Source organism: Octopus bimaculoides, chromosome 16, assembly GCF_046866305.1.
Source record: "Octopus bimaculoides isolate indiv1 chromosome 16, ASM4686630v1, whole genome shotgun sequence".
NCBI lineage: Eukaryota > Metazoa > Mollusca > Cephalopoda > Octopoda > Octopodidae > Octopus > Octopus bimaculoides.
Window position 1 is genome coordinate 28778167 of NC_142943.1, and position 22082 is coordinate 28800248.

The 22082-nt window shown below is 37.3% G+C and overlaps 2 protein-coding genes and 1 long non-coding RNA gene across 3 annotated transcripts in view; 1 reads left to right on the forward strand and 2 right to left on the reverse strand.

Annotated features, from left to right (window-relative positions):
- The window catches only part of LOC106878382 (uncharacterized), a 40942-nt gene extending 32963 nt beyond the window's left edge, over positions 1-7979 (reverse strand). Inside the window, exon 1 of the mRNA XM_089364291.1 lies at positions 6685-7979. Coding sequence (XP_089220417.1) covers positions 6685-7207 — 523 coding nt within the window. The 5' untranslated portion in view covers positions 7208-7979. The remainder of the gene's footprint in view (positions 1-6684) is intronic.
- Positions 7980-15881: 7902 nt separating this feature from the next.
- Positions 15882-16136, forward strand: LOC149132327 (uncharacterized). The gene is made up of 2 exons (XR_016244617.1): positions 15882-16022; positions 16053-16136. It is a non-coding gene; the product is annotated as an uncharacterized LOC149132327 (long non-coding RNA).
- Positions 16137-17218: 1082 nt separating this feature from the next.
- LOC106878380 (CLIP-associating protein 1-B) overlaps positions 17219-22082 on the reverse strand; it is a 157840-nt gene continuing 152976 nt past the window's right edge. Inside the window, 4 exon segments of the mRNA XM_089364292.1 lie at positions 17219-19895; positions 20030-20146; positions 20299-20367; positions 21376-21513. Of these exon segments, the coding sequence (XP_089220418.1) occupies positions 19803-19895; positions 20030-20146; positions 20299-20367; positions 21376-21513 (417 nt within the window). The 3' untranslated portion in view covers positions 17219-19802.

The following is a 22082-nucleotide window of genomic DNA, read 5'->3' on the forward strand; positions in this document are numbered from 1 at the left end:
TCTTTCTGCTGTGATATCTCACATACATATAGACGGCCTGTTTTTTATTATGTTCTTATATGTCGCATTTCACACTCTCACATACACATACATTTTTTATGCCACACATTAACTCTTGTTATTCATTTCATACGGTTGTCTTTTCTATCGTCTCATTACTGGTATTTACGAATTCACTAATGTTCGTAGTATAACGTAATTACTTGTATATCATCTTTGATATATATTTTGGTGTTCGACCGTGTGACACGTTTAAATAAAAGGAGTCCTCTGTTTTTCCATTCGTCACCATTTCTCCTTTTTGAGTTCGCACGGTCGTTTTTTTTTCATCTTGGGTTAAGAAATTTTTCTTCGAGGTTTTCGGCCGTACAGAGATTTGTCTGTCGATCGTTCTGTAAAAGCGTACCTCTTCAAACACTCATCACCAAACAGCCTTTTCGCCACCAGCGTCGTGCGCCAACCAAGATTACCACCGTGACGACAACAATTACTACTACCAACTACAAGCATTCCCCCCGACGTCGCCAAGTTTCAACAGATCATTACCACTGTCAATATCATTACCACCACACATACAGAACACAGCTATAGCAGTTTCTGCGCCGACGTCTTCATCAATGTACTGTCTACCACAATGTCGTGCGCCAACAACCCCACCACCACCTGGGACACACCAATCAACTTATGTAACTTTTAATACGAACTGGTTTTCTCTATCTCGGTGTTTTGGGACTTTTCGCAGTCTATACTACAGACACTTTCACTTGTTCTGTGTTTTTTTCTCACACACACACTTGTGCACTCATACATTTTCTTTCCTTTCAGTAAAAACAAACACTCAGACTTTCACATTCCGTGATTCCAGTTCCTGGACAGTAGTCATCACGATTTGTTTTCTCATTGTCTCATTTGTTTTTTTTACTAGGTGGCATTTACTGCCCATATTGCATGTTTTTCTTTCATTTGTACATTGCATGCATGTTCTCACGAGTGCACATTCATTTCTTTGATTTTTCTTTGTGTGTGTTTTGTGCTACATTCTTGTGGGTGGTTTTCAGTGGCCATCCTGCCTCAGGCGTTCTAACAGATTTTATATTATCGTGCGTTTCTCGCACTGGCAAGGGAGCCCTGTAGTAACGCCGTGCGCATGCGTAGTCTCACGCATGCGTGGAATTAAACAAGCAAGCGTTCCCGCTCAATTCATTCTCTTTCTTGCTGGCCAGCAATAGAGCATGGACGTGTTTAGTTGTCACTCTCCATCTTTCGGACTTACACTCGACAGCTCGCTCACATCTACATAACAACGTCCCAACAACTATGCTCACACACATAGAAGCTGTAACAACAAGAGCTAAAGATGTATATATTTACCACCTGAATAAAATGTTGTTTAAGTTGATAGTCTGGAGTTCAGCGTTCCGTTATATATTCTTTAATTTTATATAGGAAGGTCAGGTATACATCTAATGATGTATGACCAACTTTCCTATAGATCTACTCTAGTACGTAACTGGTACTTAATTTATTGACCCCGAAAGGATGAAAAGCAAAGTCGACCTCGGCGGAATTTGAACTCAGAACGTAAAGACAGACGAAACACCGCTCAGCATTTCGACCGGTGTAGTGCTATTTCGTCTGTCTTTATGTTCTGAGTTCAAATTCTGTCGAGGCCGACTTTGCCTTTCATCCTTTCGAGATCGATAAAATAAGTATCAGTTGAACACTGGAATCGATTCCATCGACTCATTCCCTTCTCCCAACTTGCTGGTCTTATGCAAAAATTTGGAATCAAATATTTTTAAAATTGTTCTCTAAAGATGGACTTTTTTTCTTTTCTTGCTTGCGCTTTCTCTTTGGAACAAATCATTTGTGATCAGACGAGGTGATGATAGAGAGAGTCCGCAAGATTTAAAATCCCAAACACACGCCCTAAGTCATCACAGCGCTCCCGCAACTCTTCAAGAATTGAGGACCAAATGAAGAATTAATGGTTAGATTGTGGATATGATTTTTGTCGAGGAATTTGTCGTTGTTCTTACTTCTGCAATGTTCTTCAAACAAACAGATATACAAATATAGATCTGTTTATCTGTTTGTTTAGTCAAGGAAGAGACCAATACATAACATTCATTTCTTTCTGACGAGGTGCCATGATGTACGTTTTGGAAAATGAGAAGCTGTTTAGTGAAACTTTTCTCAAGGGTCCCCAGTGGTTTATGTAAAGCGAATTGACTTCAACTGGGGGATCGAAATCGTTCATAACATCGGGCCAGCGGGAGCATTTCGATTTTGTGGCGCCTGCAATACACTAGCAGACACTTGGATACAGGCGCATGTACGCCATTTTAAATTAAGTGTATTATTTCACATTATATCATACTTCAATATGCACCCCCCTCTCTCTCTCTCCTATGTGTGTGTGTGTGTTTACAGTCTATGTGTATTCAGTAATTATGTGACTATTATATGCTTATATTCCAAAGATGGGAACTGTGGGCTGTCAAGAAGATAAGAATTTTTATCAAGCTAATATCTTGTGAATAGTATAGCCTTACCAGGCAATAGAGCGTGTGAAAGGATCCGGGAATTCTTTGGCAAAATATTGACATAAAGAAGATAAGATATCGTATGAAACTTGGCCCACCTCGACTGTTTTCTGCTGAACCCTTCAACAGTATTGTGAAACCCCACGGGAAGTATAATTAACTGTTAATAGGTGTGAAAGTCTCCTGGCTGACAAGTCAATGAGTTATTAATTCTCTGATTTATGAGCATTCGACCGAGAATGGAAACTAAAGAATAAATATATATACATATTTAAAACAACAGACGATTTGTGATTATATCGAATATATATGTGCGTGTGGGTGGGTGTTATATATATATATATATATATATATATATATATGTGTGTGTGTGTGTGTGTGTGTGTGTGTGTGTGTGTGTGTGTGTGTGTGTGTATAAGATATATATATATATGTGTGTGTGTGTGTGTGTATAAGATATATATATATATATATATATATATATATATATAATACATATACATACATACATATATATGCATAGACACATATGCATATATATATATATATACACATATATACACATATATACGCACACCCACATATATCTGTGTGTACATACATGCATACAAATATACATGCACACACATGTTGTATGTGTGTTTAGACGTTTTATGCTTATTTTTGAAGGTCTTTTTTTTTACCTAAATTTCTAAGGGATTATTTTCCTACACTGCTTCCAAAAAGTTTTACCCATTTCATTTTCACAGAAAGAAAAATAATTTGCCAGATTATTATTATTATTATTATTTTCTCGTCTCTCTTGACTTCTTTTCTACATCAATCGAGGCAGAAGACGATTATTGAAGCTTAACAATTCTATTTAAGTCTCCAATTATCTCTCGAAGGCAGCTAAATGTCGGTTTCAATGCCAAGTTGGCAATTTAATGTGTTCTGTTTTGTACTCTAATTATTCTTCCACTTATCAATGTTAGTGACGGTTCGTTGCAGAGGATTACTCACGAAAACAATTCAACTGTAACGCAGTTGACAGAAGTGTGACAGGCAATCACAGGTAAACTACAGTTGGATGACTATAAACAATAGAATAATATCTGCTTGATAAGAACTGTCTGCATTGATCGTTAGTTCTTGTTAGTAAGATCAAAGCAAAGATGGTCGAGGTATTAGACAGTGAACCAAGAGGACGGCGGTTCGGATGTTGTCACCGGAATTGTGTCGTCATTAAGGTATTTAACTCTCAACAGCGCTCTTTATATATATATATATGTATATATATTTCTTGGGATCTGAGGAAATGGACAGGTCCTCCGAGACCGGTTAGATCGATGTCATTAATGTTCCTCTCGTTACAAATCAATATCTACGGGATAAACATTAATTGGCAGGGAGTTCCACTGAGAACCGACGTTCTTAAGGGAGAACTGGGCGAGAGGCCTGGCGGGCAGGATGCAACAATGGTGATGAGAGAAGAGGAGACATGTGGATTGGAATGGAGTTAACGAGAGACGAACCGGTTCGGAAGAGGTGCAGAAGCCATTACAGTATCGGTTTACAAAGCAGAGAAAGAAAACGGCGCCCCTGTAAGCCAAAGGTTGAAGTACCTCTGTGAGTTACTTTATGCCAATCATCCGGGTGGCTTGTCTTTGAGATGTGTGTGCGTGCAGCAGCAACTCCATCTCTGATGTGAATGAAATGCCCATTGCGGGCTTCATTGAGTCAGTGACTGTTGTAGGATGGAATACCTTCTGGCCCTCAATAGAAGGGTCAGTTTTGGGATATAGTCCTAGCTATATTAAGCGACATTTTGAATTATTTGAATGATCATCATCATGAAGGCAGTGAGTTTGAAGAATCGTTAGAGCATCGGAAAAAATGCCTGGTGTTATATGTTCCGTCTCTTTATATTTTGAGTTCAAATCAGGCAGATTTAACTTTGACTACAGTACTAGACTGATACTTTATTTTATTAGAGTCAGATGTATCGACTACTCCCCATTCCCATCAGAACTGCTGGCCTTGTGCCTAAACCATCATCATCATCATCAAGGCAGCGGGTTGGCAGAATCGTTAGAGCGAATTAGCACGTTCGAATTAAGTTGTCCCCAACGTTGTTGCACGAAGTTCTGAAAACAAGCATCTAAATAGTCTTGTGGCCTCAAATATTACTATTACTATTATTATTATTATTATTATTATTTTGTAATTAGATGTTGTCTATCTCTTTCAGTGGGGTTTGATGGAGAGAAAGAATCATAAATAATATTAACTACAATACCTACTGTTTTTCATTGCACTAAACGATTTAATTTTCTAAGTAATTATATGTTCTTGCGACAAGTCTCTATACATTTAATTAGTGATTTAGTCATCAGTATTTTAACAAGCACGGTAGAGTCTACACTTCACTGATGAGGACGTAATAAAACCAAAACATGTCCAGAATTATCCCACATACCTGAAAACATGAAAACATTATTAGACATCATCTAATATTGTTTTTATTTTCTTCCTTCATTGCATATTTATTTCTAAATCTCAAGGCATCAATCTGGGCCACCATCGTGGCCCGTCGCGCTTTGTGTTAATTATGATAAATTTCCCTTTGGAGTTCAATTTTTTTTTATTCTTGCGATTTATAACCCTCTGTGGGAAAAGAAGTGTCTTTGTCATTTGGCACTTTTTTTCTTTTAACCCAGCTAAATATGTTAATAGAAAAATAATCTGAAGCATTTTTCATTACTGTGTAGTAAAACATTTTCTATACCATCCGACTCACCAACAACGTCAGCTACTTCTCGGGTAGGTGTGGGTACTTGAATCTATCAGTGTTTGTTGAAGATTTACAACTGAATAAATTGTTAAATACGGAAATAAACAAGAAAAGAAAGTGCTTTCCAAAAAGAGATACTCAAAATATTGAATTAGAAAAGACTGAAAGCTGGACACAACACCTTTAGACTGGTTCAAATCCTAATTTCACTCTTCAACCGTAAATGTAACCAGGTGGAAACAATAAAGACTTGAGTGTAACGATTCTCACGAAGGTTTATATAAGAACACGTTAATAACTGGTTTGAGATAATATTCTTTCAAAACTCAATAATTCTGTCAAATTATAGAAAGACTAATGACTCTTAGGATTAGCAGAACAACAGCGATGTAGTTTCAAAGTTACTAGATTCTATACTGGCCAAATATTCCTCCTTGTTGATTGTTTAAATCTGTCTTTAAAGACTCTTCAAACATTTTGCCAATTATCGATCATACTAGTTTGAAAATAAGTAACATAGTGTAACTCCCTGCCTTTTATTTGAGGCTTGAATCGCAGAGTATCGACTTTGAAACTGCATATTAGACATTTTTCTTTGTCACAGATGTAATACAAGATGAAACTACTTTCACTTGTAGTTGACAATGAATTTACATAAAGCAATGAAAGAGACCACCACTGGCGATCCGGCAATTCATGTTTGTAACTTCTTTCACTGACTGCATAGATATACAATTAATCTAGGTAATAAATAGTCATTTAATGGTGGAAGATATTGTCCGACTTTATGGAAGCTGTTTTGGTATTCGTTGTTGAAGAGAGAAAGAGAGAGAGACAGAGACTGACAGACAGAGAGTTGTGCATGGTGTTGGAGAAGGTGGTTCTCAATGACTATCTGAGTGAACGACAGCGAATGTGTATTTTCAAAGATCGAGATAGATGTCTGCAGAGATGGGTGTGGTGGGTCAGACAGACGGGAAATTTGGCGGGTCTGGTAAAGATGGGGGCTGGCGCTTGGAAGCTTTGTTTGAGTGTAAGGAGACGCTGCCCTGGCTGTTGGTTATAATTTGAAGTGATCGCAGTTGCTTTCGTGCCTGGCATGTAACGTGTACATGGATGAGGGTGAATATGGTGTTGCAAAAAGGAAAACTATTGGAGTTGTATCTGGTATATATAGTGTAGAATTAGATGCAAGTCACGGAGACCGGAATAAGCTCCGACCAAATGATCCTGTAAGCTGAAGACGGATTAACTTAATGTCGATTCGATTCAATCTATTACAACACCGCCTCAAATATCGTCTCAAAATAAAAAAAATCAATATGATTAAGACATTATTTGAAATTCAATAAGATTTTGACTCACCGAGTATTTTCATAATCTTTGCGTCCAATTCTTCGGAAAATTTATCGGCAGCACCGAAAATATCATCATATTTACCAGACAGGTGACCTTCATATACTGTCAGGAAAAAAATGTATTTCTTGCCAGAATCCACATCCGCGTAGCAAGAGATTTGCTCACCAAAATTACTTATTAGGTAAGTGGAATTAAGATTTGATGTCTGAGAAAGCGTTTTCGATACATTTTTCAGGTAATCTTCTCCTTTGTATACAGTTAAGATCCTTACATCAGCACTGTATGTCCCAGATTTTGTGCGATTCAATTTGTAGGCAGCTTCAACACGTCCGCTTACAACTACTTCAGCCAGATCAACTCTTTCTCTCAGTGGAGCTGCTTCCCAGCCGTTTAACAAAAGTATACAGGCGTTTGTTTGATTTGAAAGGCAGACGACAACGAAACAGATCCACAGTAGAATAGCCAGATGGCATGAAACAGGTAAAAAGCGGGTGAATTTTAGATGTTGATGACAACGGGGTGGTGACATATTTGTGGCAATAAATAATCCTGGACGTTTCTCAGTTGTAAATCTCTTAAATAATGGCAGTTATTTAGGATGATCAAAATCTACTAAGTAGTGAGAGCAAAAGGTAGGCATAAGTCAAATATGATACCTTCTGCATTAACAACATCGTATTTTTGGATCTGAGGTAGTTAACCTAATTTAGTTCTTTTTTTTTTTTAATATTTTTATTTTCATATTTCCTTTCACGCTGTCTCAGTTCTGTCTTCTGTTACCGAAATTTCTTCAGTGACTCTCTGTAACGTGTTTATATAATTTGCCGTTTTTCCTAGTAGTTTTTATGTGCTCCTATAAAGAAAAGAATTCGCATTTATATCGCGCCTAATATTGGCTGACTGAAGCCTTCACCAGTTTCCACAAGCCATTCACATCGTACTCACACAAGTGTTTCTCTTCCAATCATTCGTATAACCCACGTATAAACACGTGTTTCATTCTATGTTTGTTTATGTTATTTCACTGTCTAAATCTTGTGTTTATCGTAGACAGCAGAGTCTGACTACACACCCATTCACTAATCTTTCGGTAATTCAATCGGGGGAATACTTCATTACCTGATTTTTATTATTTTTTTTCTTTTTCGTTTGTTAGATTTTCCTACTATTTATTATGCACCTGGGTTTCTTAAGATAGTGAACGTAGAGATGTTAAACAAAACAACAACAAAAGAAACAAACAAAAATGTGTAAAGAAGGCGTATTTATGTGGTTCTCTGGCATCGAGTTTATCGCAGAATGGTTAAGTTGGTGTTAAAGGCGTGGTCTTATTGATAAAGTTCGTTCACGAATACAACTTCATTAGACAAATCCGAAAATATATGAAAAAGGGGCGTGACCCACCCAACCACATCTCTCGCAATTTACAAGCCTCTCTATCCTTATATACAATCTCTCTCTCTCTCTCTCTCTCTCTCTCTCTCTCTATATATATATATATATATATATATATATATATACGTATGTGTGTGAGAGAGAGAGAGAGAGTGCGCACACACAAATTCATATATTATATATTCTAACTACTTTCATTATATATGCATACACGCATCTCTCTCTCTCTCTCTCTATATATATATATATATAAATATAATACAAATAATATGTGAGTATATGCATATATACGTACATGTATGTACATACCTACATCTACAACCATATACATATCTTATAACGATATTTTAACTAGCTATTTTCCTTATATATGCATACACGCGCATATATATATATATATATATATATATACATACATACATACATATATGCAAATATGTGTTTGTGTATGAATATATATATATATACATACACACATAATACATGCATGTGTGTGTGCATCTTATAACGATATTCTAACTAGCTATTTTCCTTATATATGTATACACGCACGCACGCACACACACGCACGCGCGCACACACACACACACATACACACACACACACACACACACACACACACACACATATACGTACGTACATACATACATACATGCAAATATATGTGTGTGTGTGTGTGTGTGTGTTCGCGTGTGTGTGCGTGTGTATAGTATATAGCATGTAGTTCTGCTCAGTTTAAAATTTCGTAGGCGCAGATGAGGCGACTACAACTGATGTACAGAGTCAAAGAAGGGAGAGAAAAATTCGGACCACCATCGGTCGGTTCATGCCAGAGTATCTACGGAATGTCTACGCGGCGTTAGGTTGGCCAAAAAGGCATCCAAAGGAATTGACGCAATCGCAAAAGGGTTGTAATTACCGTTTGAGAACATCCGAAGTGTTGTTGGTCTTTAATTACAAGTCAACACAGATCTAGCAAACCTAGAAAAGCCATTCCGGTTATGACCATCCCGTATTTTTAGGGGTTCCTAGCACTATATCTAATGTGTCCTTCTGTTACTTTTGTTTTTTTTTTTCTTGAAAGAAAGTGGATTGTGATTTAAGGCAAAGTTTCTCATATGAGGTGGCGGGGTGGGATGGGGTGGGGATCAGGTTCCACCCGGAGAGACTGTTGGGTGTCGGAGAGCAGGGGAGCAAATTGTTATCCTTTTAATCTTTTACTTCAGTCATTTTACTGCGGCCATGCTGGAGCACCGCCTTTTAGTCGAACGAGTCAAGCCCAGGACTTATTCTATCGGTCTGTTTTGACGAAGTGCAAAGTTACGGGAACGTAAACACAGCAACATCGGTTGTCAAACGATGGTGGGGAGACAAACACAGACACGCGTACATATATATATATATATATATATATATATATACGACAGGCTTCTTTCAGTTTCCGTCTACCAAATCCACTCACAAGCATTTGGTCGGCCGGAATCTATAGTAGAAGTCACTTGCCCAAAGTGCCACGCAGTGGGACTGAACCATGTGGTAGAGAAGCAAGCTTAATCTGGTCTTCAACTTGGCGAAGAAGGAAGAATTGTATGGATACGGACTCATTAATAGTTTGTGGGGAGGGGCTGGTGCTTATCAATTAAAAACTTCTGATTGAAGAGATATTTGGCTGCTGTTTCTAGCTACATAGAAGACCTCTCCAGTGGCTCAATAGCTTGGTTACTAAACATTTTGTTTATACTTGTCTCTTAATCCCTTGATCACAATACTGACGGGACAAACAGCAAATAGTAATTTAGTGCTCTACAAATTCTCTTGCTCTCGGCAATTTCTAGTCGGTTGTGCTGTATACACAATGACCCAGACCGATTAATTGGTAAGCAAAGGAGTTAGAAGACAGTGGGTATGTATCTGGAGTATGCTGGCAATTACCACAGAATATAGGAAACTAATAAATCTGAGAGAGAGATGAATTAGCTTTTGTTAAACAGGTGACTATCTGAATGAACCTGTTACTTTGTGTTGTTTCCTTCTAATATATTTAACGTTAAATTCAACTTACGTTGAAAGTCAACAAAGTTTGCTTTAGAAGTGTTGAGATGTATTGAAAAGATATAGAAATAATTTATTCTCAAACGTAGGATGATGCTAATAATATAGCATGAAGAGCAGACAAATCTGTCGGCGGCCAGCCATGAGACTCGAACTTACGTCCCTGTGATTACGCATCAAGTGCTTCACTATTAAGCTAAACTGCTCAGCGACAAATTCTTCTGCAATTTCTGAGTTCAAATTCCGCCGAGATCGACTTTGCCTTTGATCCTTTCGGGGTCGATTGGATCGATGTTACTGACTAGTCCACTCACTCAAATGTTCAGGTCTTCTACTTATGGTACAAAGAATTACCATTATATTTAAGGCAAAGGCAGCAAACTGGCAGAATCTTTAGTGCAACAAAGAAAGTGTTTGGTAGCACTTCTTCCAGCTCTTCACCTTCTGAGTTCGAATTCCGCCGAGGTCAACTTTGTTTTTCGTCTTTTCAGCGACGATGAAATAAAGTACATATCAAATACTGTGGTCGTTGGAATCGATTTGCCGCATCCTCTCAAAATTGCTGGGGTGGGGTGCACTAGAGTAGCGAGGAGGGGGCGATATGGGTGGTCCACCCCGGGCGGCACTTTTAAAGGGGCACCACTTTGGGATCTGCTGGAGGCAAAACGTGTTTTTTGGGAGGGTCCAGGGGGGGGGGGGCAAACGGAAGGGCCGCACACACTAGCTACGCGAGTGGTGGGGTGGGGCTTTTCCATCTTTTGGTCTGTCTTCTCTGCACTTCCATTTATTTACAGCCGTGCAGGTCTTGAAATTCCATTCATTTGACCTTTAATAGATATCCGTCGGACTCGAGAAGCAGCGCCCATGACTCTTTTCAAAGCGAGAAGACGTTTATCTACAAACCGAGACCCGATCCCAATCCTTGCAGCCGAATCAAATCCGCGACAGGCACCCAGGGGTCTGGTAGTGGTGTTAAACCGGTGCATTGTCGTCGTGAAGAATACAATTCTTCGTGCTCCCCATATCCGGTCGCTTTCATTGAATCTCCTCCTTCAAAACATCGCAGAAGAACTCTCGATGAACGGTATGGCACTGGGGGACGTATTCTCGATTCACAATACCGCGTATGTCGAAAAAAAAGGGGGGGTGAGCGTGCTCCTGATTGAGCTGCAGCTGTTGAAGCGACCGTGCCCCTCGAAACATTGCGTACAGCCCACTGCATGGTCACCGTAGGGTTCCCGAAATGTGCTCAATGTCTCTGTAGCAGACTTCTCAAGGTAAACGAAATTTCACATTGGACCTTTGTTTCTGTCCATGACAAAATCGTAGACTACACCATACACGTGACCACAAAAACGCGAATTTCACAACTTGCGATGTAAACACGATGTCACTCTGCACACTGCCTCATGAAGGTCACTGCTAGATCTCACAACCATGTGCTGCCATCTGTTGGCGCCCTACAGAACTCGTCCGGGAATTTTTTTGATACATCCTCGTCGATCAGCAGCATGCATATATATATATATATATATATATATATATATATATATATATATACATATTCTTTTACTTGTTTCAGTCATTTGACGCAGCCATGCTGAAGCACCGCCTTTAGTCGAGCAAATCGACCCCAGGACTTATTCTTTGTAAGTCTAGTACTTATTCTATCGGTCTCTTTTTACGGAGACATAAGCGCACCAGCATCGGTTGTCAAGCGATAGTTTGGGGGGGGGGGGGACAAACACACACACACACACATATATGACGGGCTTCTTTCAGTTTCCGTCTACCAAATCCACTCACAAGGCTTTGGCCGGCCCGAGGCTATAGTGCCACGCAATGGGACTGAACCCAGAACAATGTGGTTGGTAAGCAAACCACTTACCACACAGCCATTCCTGCGCCTATGTGCGTATATATATATATATATATATATATATATATATATATATATATGCGCATATACACACACATACATAATATGTGGATAAATATACATACGTATTGCTTGTGTGGACAGTTAGATGTGTAACTACTGATGTTAAAGTCCCACATAGATTATTATTATTATTATCCAGTCAGCTTCTAGTGTTATTAGTCTACGACTGTACTTAGTAATGTTACTAGTTATGATATACGGAACACATGAAAGGATGAAATTAAGATAAGCAGAAGTACTTGAGTTTATCTTAATTTCCCCCCCCCCCCCCCCCCCCACACACACACGTCATCATCTCACAAATAGATACATTCCAAATTGCAGTAAGTTATCGGTGGAGTGACCTTCAGCATGTATGTATGTGAGAGAGAGAAAGAGAGAATCGGGTTTATTTTTCTGTATGTGTATAAAAAGTTGCCTAAATGGTGCTGGTAATTTGGTTCATTGGACGAATTTTTCTATGTTATCGGGCTCAATATATAAAAAAAAAGTGTGCTATTTTAAATATAGTTTGAAAGTCTGATGCTTAAGTAAGACGAACGGTGACGGCAGTCAGATTCTAGACTACCAGGACTAGGATATCTTTATTCATAGCAGGCGGCACAGCGGGATATTCTTTCTTTTAGGGATAGGCAAAATTGTCAACTGGGAACGAAGCTAATTATCTTGTCATAATGTATTGACGACTCCTCCGTTATAAATCTGGTTTCCTGTATTTCTTTCCATAAAAGTGACTACTTAGACCCAACCAATTTGGAATTTCTAAGAGTGTGTCTGCGTTATAGTAGAATCAATCAGCTTATTATATTTTTCGAAGAAATCCTACGCAGCACATAGAAATGGTTGCCGACGTTATTACAACGACACAAAATTGCTTACATTAGATAATGATGAAACGATTGTAAACATAGGCGCGGGAGTGGCTGTGTGCTAAGTAGCTTGCTTACCAAACACATGGTTCTTGGTTCAGTCCTACTGCGTGGCACCATGGGCAAGTGTCTTCTACTATAGCTTTGGGCCGACCAAAGCCTTGTGAGTGGATTTAGCAGACGGAAAGAGAAGCTCGTTGTGTGTGTGCGCGTGCGTGCGTGCATATAATTTCTAGATGAATGAATCGATCCCAGGACTTTTTTTTAAGACAATACTTATTCTAACGGTCTCTTTGCCAAACCGCTAGGTTACGGCTACGTAAACATACCAATACCAGTTGTCAAGCGGTGATGGAACACACACACACAACGAGCTTTCTGTCTACCAAATCCACTTGCAAGGCTTTGGTTAGCCTGAGGTTATAGAAACACTTGCCCAAGGTGCCACGCAGTGGGACTGAACCCAAAACCATGTAGTTGTTAAGCAAACGTCTTACCACACAGCCACGATATTTCTTCTATGACTTGAAGAAAAAAAAAGATCATATATATTTTATTAATTCGTACTTCTAAAATCTATCATGATACAAGAAGGATATTTAATTGGGGCCATTAAATATTGGAATTAAGTTGATGCAATTAAGCATTTGAAAGAGCTATTCCCAGAGGAATGTAAATACTCACTGGTGAGTATAAAAAAATTTGTGCTGCTGATGTTGAATCCGTTTTGCATGCAAGTAGAGAGAAATGTTCCAAAACTACTTCAATGAATTCAACTTTACGATGAAAGTAAACAAAGTTTAGCTTTAGAAGTCTCATGGTTGGCCGGCAACATATTTTTCTGCATTATATGGATAATTTATCCTGATCACGCTATCTATAGCATTATTAAGCGTTTGAGAAATAAATTTATTTCAGTTTCTTACTTCAATGAAGATGATCTACAGTATGTATGACTGATATTAAACGCAGTTGATATCAGATCACTGAGACAATAAATCGTTAAATCCGACAGTTTGTTGCGTCTTATAAATTAATGATTTTCTTTCCTTCCCCCATCCCCACACACGATTTTGTTAAAATCTGTTTAATGATAACCATATTGTTTCGACTTCATTCAGATTAAAACAGGGGGGGGGGACTGCATATGGCCCAGAGCTGTAAATATTTATTTCTTCCACAGCAATGACATTACTTTCATCTTATGGTTCTCCTCAGATTTGTAGTTTAGCCCCTAATTAACTGCAACCCAGTGAACCTAGGATCAAAAGGTATTCTACCCACAACCATTTCATTTTTTTCTATCTACTCCAATTTATATTTCTAAAAACACATTATCTAAAGCCCATTCCTTTCCTTAAACCAAGGAAGTATGAAGTGAGAGAAATTGGCTTGTTATTTCTAGCAGCTCAAACGATCATGCAGAGGAGGCAATCTCATTAACTTGTCTCAACCTAGTGAAAGTTTTTGGCATGGAATCTTAGAAACCATTCATACTTTTTACAAAGAACTGGATTTTTTCTCGTGTTTGTGTGTGTCACCCAAAAGAAACGTCTTGGAAAGCAAAAGCCAGTTGACAATAAATGGTGTATATTTTGTTAAACAACAATAAAATTGACAAAGAAAGCCAACATGAATAGATTGAAAGCAGATTAATGTAGAGAAAGAAGTCAAGCAATGGTTTCATGTCTCACATCAGATATTTTACTCTTTTTACACATGTACATGGGAGTGGGGGTGGGGTGGGGGGGGCAAAGGAGATGGGCACTACAAGAATCTCTTTTCTGGCAACAGGACCAGCTGTTTGTTGGAGGCCACAAAAAAAAAAAAAAAAGAGCAGGGGTGGGTGGGAAGGAGGCTGCAGCAATGTTGTTTTCAAATCAAAGGAAACTGCCAGAGAAATAAAGGGAGAGAGAGAAAGAGAGTTACAATAATAGCCAGAAATAAAAATATCAGCTATGGCTTAGAATTTCACAGCAAAAAATCTAAAAATAACAATAATTGATTGATTAAAGGTTTATGTGCATGCTTCAGTTTATCATAGGTTAACTTATTAAGAAGTAAACACACAACATTAACGTCTCAATCATTTCAGAAAACTGTTTTGGGGCTCAAACACTTGAGCAATATTTTCAGACTAATCAAGTTGATTTGGTTTTAGATAAATTCATTTATTTTCCAGTTTACAGAGATTGGTTCCTTTCTAAATAACCATGTATTTGGTGAGAACTGAAGCAAAGGTTTCATATTTTTTTTTGTCTCAAATCAAGCTCTATCACATTTGAGTAGAAAGTGAAATGTTAGAAGAGAAAGAATTCAACAGAAGAGTTTACAAGAAAATATAATCCACAACACATCTATGTACACACACTTCTTCAGGGTTCTAACTTCTGTTCTTGCAGTAGAATTTCTAGTTTGTAACTTAGTCAAAAATAAAATCAACTATTCTCTCAGTATAGTGGGAAGCAAAATATTTATAAATAACCTTTCTTAAAGAACAGATAATAGGAGGGGCAGGAAAACTTTAAAAACTAGTAATTACTAAATTTGTCTGATCAGTTGAACAACTGAAAGGTTCACCAACCATTATTGATTAAAAAGGTTAATTCAGATAACAAATCATGCCACCTTGGATGGTTTTAAACTTCAAACTTCTCCATCATTCACAAAACTACTACACTTAATGAAGAAACACTGATGTAGGGCGCTGATTAAAATAATCTTTTAACAGCTTCACATTTAAGGCAAAGCAATTCTTAATTAATAGCATTTATAAGGAATTAAGGATATTCAGTGTTATACCCCAAGATATCTGCTAAAAAGAAAGTAGGCTATTTGCCCAAGAGGAACTGGAGAAATAGCCAAACTAAGAGGAGAATGCTAGCAGCCATAGATGTTTATAAGGCAATGGACAGCCAAAAAGACATCCATTAAACTACAGGAAAGGACATTGCAATGATATTGCCCTTTCAGAATGTTAACAATATACATTGCATTGCCAGGTTAAGATAAAAATCAAACAAGGTTTAAGTAGGGACATTTGTGTGTGTGTGTGTGTGTGTGTGTGTGTGTGTGTGTGTGTGTGTGTGTGTGTGTGTGTGTGTGTGTGTGTGTAGGAAAAGGTTGGCAGTGATGTTGACATTTTGCCAAGAACTGTTTTCTTAGAGAATTTGAGGCAAAACTGAAAATCACTATCAACTTTTAACCTTGGAAAAATAAATATAATATTCATAAATGTGTTGAGTGATTTTTTTTTTCAATTAATAGCTTGATTGCTTTCATATATGATTGTACAATAAAAATAAAATAGCATATATATATATATATATATATATATATATACTGCCACCTGCTTTATAAATAAACAGCTTAAAGTAGTATTAACTTCCTTTCATTGTTCAGCCAATTTCAGAGCAGTCCTAAAAAAAAATTGCACTTTGAGAAGATTCTTTCTTCAAATCAACAGAAACTGGAATACCATTGATTGTTTGTTTGGAAATAAAAACGAATGAAATGGCAAAGAAAGAATCAGAGGACATAAATTTTGTACAATTTGACAAAAAGTAAAATTAATTGAAGGTACGGATTTGTCAGGCTTACGTAGCATAATCTAAGATTACTACTGTATGCAGTCTTCAGTTTCTATGAATGTTGGTAAGAACACACACACAAAAAAAAAACTATCAACAAAATGCTTACAAAGACAATTCAAACTTTGTGGTTTATAAAGTAAGAAGAGAGTGAGTAGAGATGGAGAAACAGAAGAGGAGGAGTTTGAAAAATTTCAATAATGGAAAAAGGTAGTCTTTATTGAAACAGTACATATAGTGTTTCAGGGCTCTAAATATTACATATATATACACACACACACACACACACACACACACATCTGCATATTATATATATATATATATATATATATATATATATATATACACACACACACGCATGTATGTATGCATACATACATGTGTACATATATATATATATATATATATATATATATATATATATATATATATATACATACATACACATGTATATAAATATATATATATATGCACATGCAACCAAATATGTACATCTACATATATATTGACACGGATATATACATATGCCTCCACACAGGATATCTATACACTCTCACCCATAAATGTGTGTGTGTATTATATATATATATATGCATGTAGAGATACACATATGCATGCTTTTTTTTTAGTTTTGCAGTAAATTGCTTTAAATACATTTTATTTATTTATTTATTTATATATGTGTATAAACATTTTTTTTTATTGGAAAAAGTTTACTTTTTTCTAAAGTAATATTTAGTGAGAAGTTATGAAAAGTTGAGTGACTCAATGAGAAGAGTGTGGAAGATTTTATTGTCAGCTGTGGATCGTCTGTCATCCAATAAAGCATAGAGAAAGACAATTGTAGGAAAAATACAACTTAATTTATAGAGGCTATGAAAAGTGAAAAGATTTTGATAAGCACAAGGAAGATGAGATTTTGGGTTGCTTGGAATATAAATGATTTATATAAAACAGAAATATACATGGTTATAAATAGGTTTTAAGGGTGTCATGAGCAAGGTGTTCCGCCTTTACAAATAGAAAGCAATACATGGTTAGAGGGAAACTTGTGGTTTCAGAGGGGGAAACACTATTTTGATTTATCAACATATTCCAACTGTAGAAGATCACTATCTGCATACAGGATTGAAGACACAGCCACACAGAGACCGATTAAATTCACAAACATATAACAGTCTAACTGAAGTAGAGTTATATATATAGAATTAATTTTAATAGTCATAATAAAAACAAAGCTTCAGACAAATTAAAAATAAAAGAATTATAATGTTGGTGACAGTAGCATAATGAATAAAACCTTTGGTAAATAGCTCAATTGATTTTGCTTCCAAACAAAGAAAAACTATAAATGAGAGGGCCTTTAATGTTTAACACTATCTTTTGGGTTTTTTTTTTAGATTTAAAGTAAAATAAGTGAGGTGGGAGACAATAGATTTCAAGGGGAGGGGCATTTACAAGCGAAGTGGAAGGATTCCAACACTCCATCCCCTCTTTTAGAAAATATAAATAAATAAAACTGAAGAGTTTAACCTATTGAAAATTAACAGGAAACCAGTTCGTTAATTATGGTTTGATGCTAATCAAACTAAACGAGGAACAAAAGACTGATCTTAGTGTTACTGTTTCAATAATTTTACATTATAAGAGGAGGAGAGAAAAACGGCTACACAAATGTATTTGGGCGGGGTGTTAAGAAATTGTTAATAGACCATGGTACAACCCAACCATCCATTCATGTACAGCAGTGACATGTAACATGCGCACACACACACACACACACACAGGTGGCCCCCATGTATAGACATTGTGTATGGCCCCAGAGATTAAAAATGGAGTAAATTCAAACTGACACAAGCTTTATAAATTAGGGGACAAGTTTATAAACATGTACAAAATTCCTGATAGTAATTTATGTCTGCAATAGTTAATTGGTAATAATATAAATAAAAAAAAAAAAGATAATGATAATTAAAGGGAGGGAAGGCAAAGTTTCAATAGCTACTTGGCAGTAAAAACTGAATTAAGCTATAAAACCATACCAAATAACTTTTACAAATCCTAAACATTATTTATTCTCGTTTCATATATACAATGATAAGCTACCATACAAAAAAAAAAAAAAATCAAACAAACAAACAAACAAAAAAAACTCAGAAATATAGACAGTTTATATGGAGGGATGAGAGTATCACTCTTCTCCTCTGCAAATGGGTGGCATAGCAATATCAGATTGCTCTGGTAGAAATATTAAGTTGCTTCAGCACAGCGATAGCCAGATTGCTGGCAGAAACATTGGAATGCTCCCCCCAGCTTAGTTGTATTGGTCTGCAGAATCAGAAGCTGATTGTTTCAGCCTAGCTTTAGCAGGCACTGCCCTAGCAGAACGTATTACACTCGACACCTAGTAGAGCAATGGCAGGCCGTCTTGGCAGGAACATTGTAAGTGGTCCAGTAGAGAGCAACAAGAGATTATTCCAGGCAGAAACAGAAACTCTGGTCTAGTAGAGCAACAGCAAGCTGCTCTGGCCAAAAAAAAACAAAAAAACATTCTATTGCTCCAACAGTAATGGCAATGGGGGGGGGGGGAGAAAAAAAAAGAAGAAAATCAATGTAAATAACAGTAAGCATATGGAAAGAAATAATGTAAAGGCTGGAAGTTATCTAATTTTATGTGTGTGTGTGTGTGTGTGTGTGTGTGTGTGTGTGTGTGTGTGTGTGTGTGTGTGTGTGTGTGTGTGTGTGTGTGTGTGTGTGTGTGTATCAGAGAGAAAGAAGTAGAGAGGTCGAGAGAGTAAGATTTTAGCGAAAGATAGCTGCTCAATTGTTAGAGAATGTATTAAAGAGGGCAGCAATAGCAGGCACAACACCTTAGCCAGAGAGCAATACTGTTGTAAAGAGTCGAAGCCCTTCCCCCACCCCTGCCTCTCATTGTAACACTGTTGCTGCTGGTCGCTGCAGTTTGAGGAGAAGAAGAATTTGCTGTTCATCAACAGTTCAATAACTGCTAAGCAGGCACGAGAGGAGAGTGGGGGGGGGGGAGGGAAAGGGTAAGATCACAGAGCATTGTAGGCAATAATAGATTCAAGTGATGACTGACAAACAAGTGAGACAACAAGAGAAGTATTAGACAGGTGACATGATATGAGGAGGGGGAGAGGGGGAAATTGTTCGTGTTTTTGTTGTTGTTGTTGTTGTTGTTTTTAATCTTGTATAAGCTTTGGTTGAAAACTTCCCAAATTTTATTGCAATAACCACATAAACAACCAGCAAGCATCACGTATCAGCAGAGGCCAGTGGAGATTTGGAACCTTTCGAGCCTTCTTTCTGTGATTGAGCCCGTTTTATGTAGAGTTTTAATAATTTCATCTGAAAGTAGAAACAAAAAAGCAAAAATATGTCAAAAACTAAATTATGAATTTTGCAAAATTACAACATGGACAAAATAACCGGGGAGAAAGTAATGTGAGAGAATTTAAGGAGAAAAAACTGCAGATATTTACCTTACTGTAATTTAACTGACTTAAATAGGGTCGTAAATTGTCACCAACTGCCATATAAATGGATACCAAGCAGAACACACTAGCCTTGCGAACTGTACTTTCAGAGTCATCATAGCTCTAGAGGCAAAGAAATAAGATATATGAATATATACGTATAGAAGACGTGTGTATACAAACACACAACTATATAATCCTGCAAATAACGCAGTGATTACTAGAAAAATATATTACAAACGTAATTGTGTATTTAAAGAGAAAGCTGTACTTACTTTTAACAAACCAGGAACTATCTCTGTGAGAGAGGTTTCTAATTCCTCTTTGGGTAAGAGTTCTATAACCTGAAATAAATTGTTTTGTATATTTTAAAAAATTGCTATAAAAAAGACGGAGAGAGAGAGAGAGAAGGATGGAATTTACCTGGTGTCACAAATATGAATAAATATATTTTTCAAGATAATATGAGGTTTGAATTATGTTAGTGTTTGTGTGTGTGCACAATAGCGACTGTGTGGTTAAGAACTTCCTTTTCCAACCACAAGGTTTCAGACTTTAAGTCCCACTGCATGGCACCTTAGGCATGTGTCCTCAACAATAGCCCTAAGGTTAACCAAGGCCTTGTGAGAGGGTTTAGTAGACAGAAGTATCAACAGCATCAAAGAGCAGATTTAAATTTGATACCAGAAATGAAAAGGTGCAACAAATAGGGGGACATCATCTGTGGCAACTGCAGCGGGTCGTTAAACGCCATCAGTGAGCAGCTGAAGAAGGCAGAGTCCAAAGTCAGATGCGTGCTGCAGGAGGACATCCTATACAAGTCCTGTATGATGAGGAGAGGTCAGTTCACGTCCAGGAAAACCCTCTGAACCCGATTATATCATGTGGACTCCTAGGTCTCTCTATTCAAACCCCTTAGATTATTGCAGCTGGGGTTTCATTGGGAGGGTGACCCCCACAATGTCGAGAAGTCGTGGGTGGAAGCCACTGAGCCTAACATGCAATCTGTCACTACATCAAGGCCGTTGTTAGGGCCAAAAGAAGTTTATTAAATGGTTGGTTCCTCTGAGGTAGATAGTTTGTGTGTGTGTGTGTGTGTGTGTGCTGTTTTTCTGGGAGCATGTTTTCTTACTGTTTTTTTTTTGTATTTTTTCTTCTTGCATTTTGTTTTGATCTTGGTTGCCAGTATAAAACAAAGGTATACAGGAGTTAAATTGAAGTTTAGGAAAATATTGTTTGTTGTCACAAATGAGATTTTAGTAAATTTATGTAATAATTTTGAAGAGAATTAAAGGGGGGGGGGGGCACACAAAAAAAAAAAGAAAAAACTTTAAATCTTTATTTCGTGGTACCTTATTTTGCATCTTGATCGCAGCTAAGATAACTGGGTATTGCGAACTTTGGATAAGTGGATTAAGTATCCTAATGCTCTGTTCTGGGGGGATTACATTAGCCAGAGTTCCAGCACATTCTTCAGCTGCTTTCACAACCTAGAAAATATAAAAGACATCAACAAGTGTGAGCCCTAACTAATTCAACAGAAAGAGCGTAACACTTATCAAACCAAATACTAAGAAAGTAGGGGAAGCAGCTTTGAAATATTAACAGAAGATGAAGAATTTAGTTTAACCTTTTAGCATTTGGATTATTCTGTCAAATGTAATGTTTATTTATTCAAATTATTTTGAACTAGTGGGACCTGTGAATATTTCATGGAATTAATGGTAAACCTATTGGATTATTTCTGAAAACTTTATCTAAAAACCCTGAAGTGTAGCCTGTGTTGTGTCTGTATGGAAAGACAGTCGCTCATCTGCTACTTTATGCACGATTTTAGAGACTTAGTACACAGTACTCATAAAATAAATATTCACTTCCTCTCTCTCTCTCTCTCTCGGAGAGGCACAAGCACATACACATACATATACACACGTGGCAGTAAATTCCACCTACCAAATTCAATCACAAAGCTTCGGTCAGCCCGGGGCTATAGCAGAAGACACTTGCCCTCCCAAATGCAAAAAAATATTCCATACATATGATACAACCCTTAGTTAAA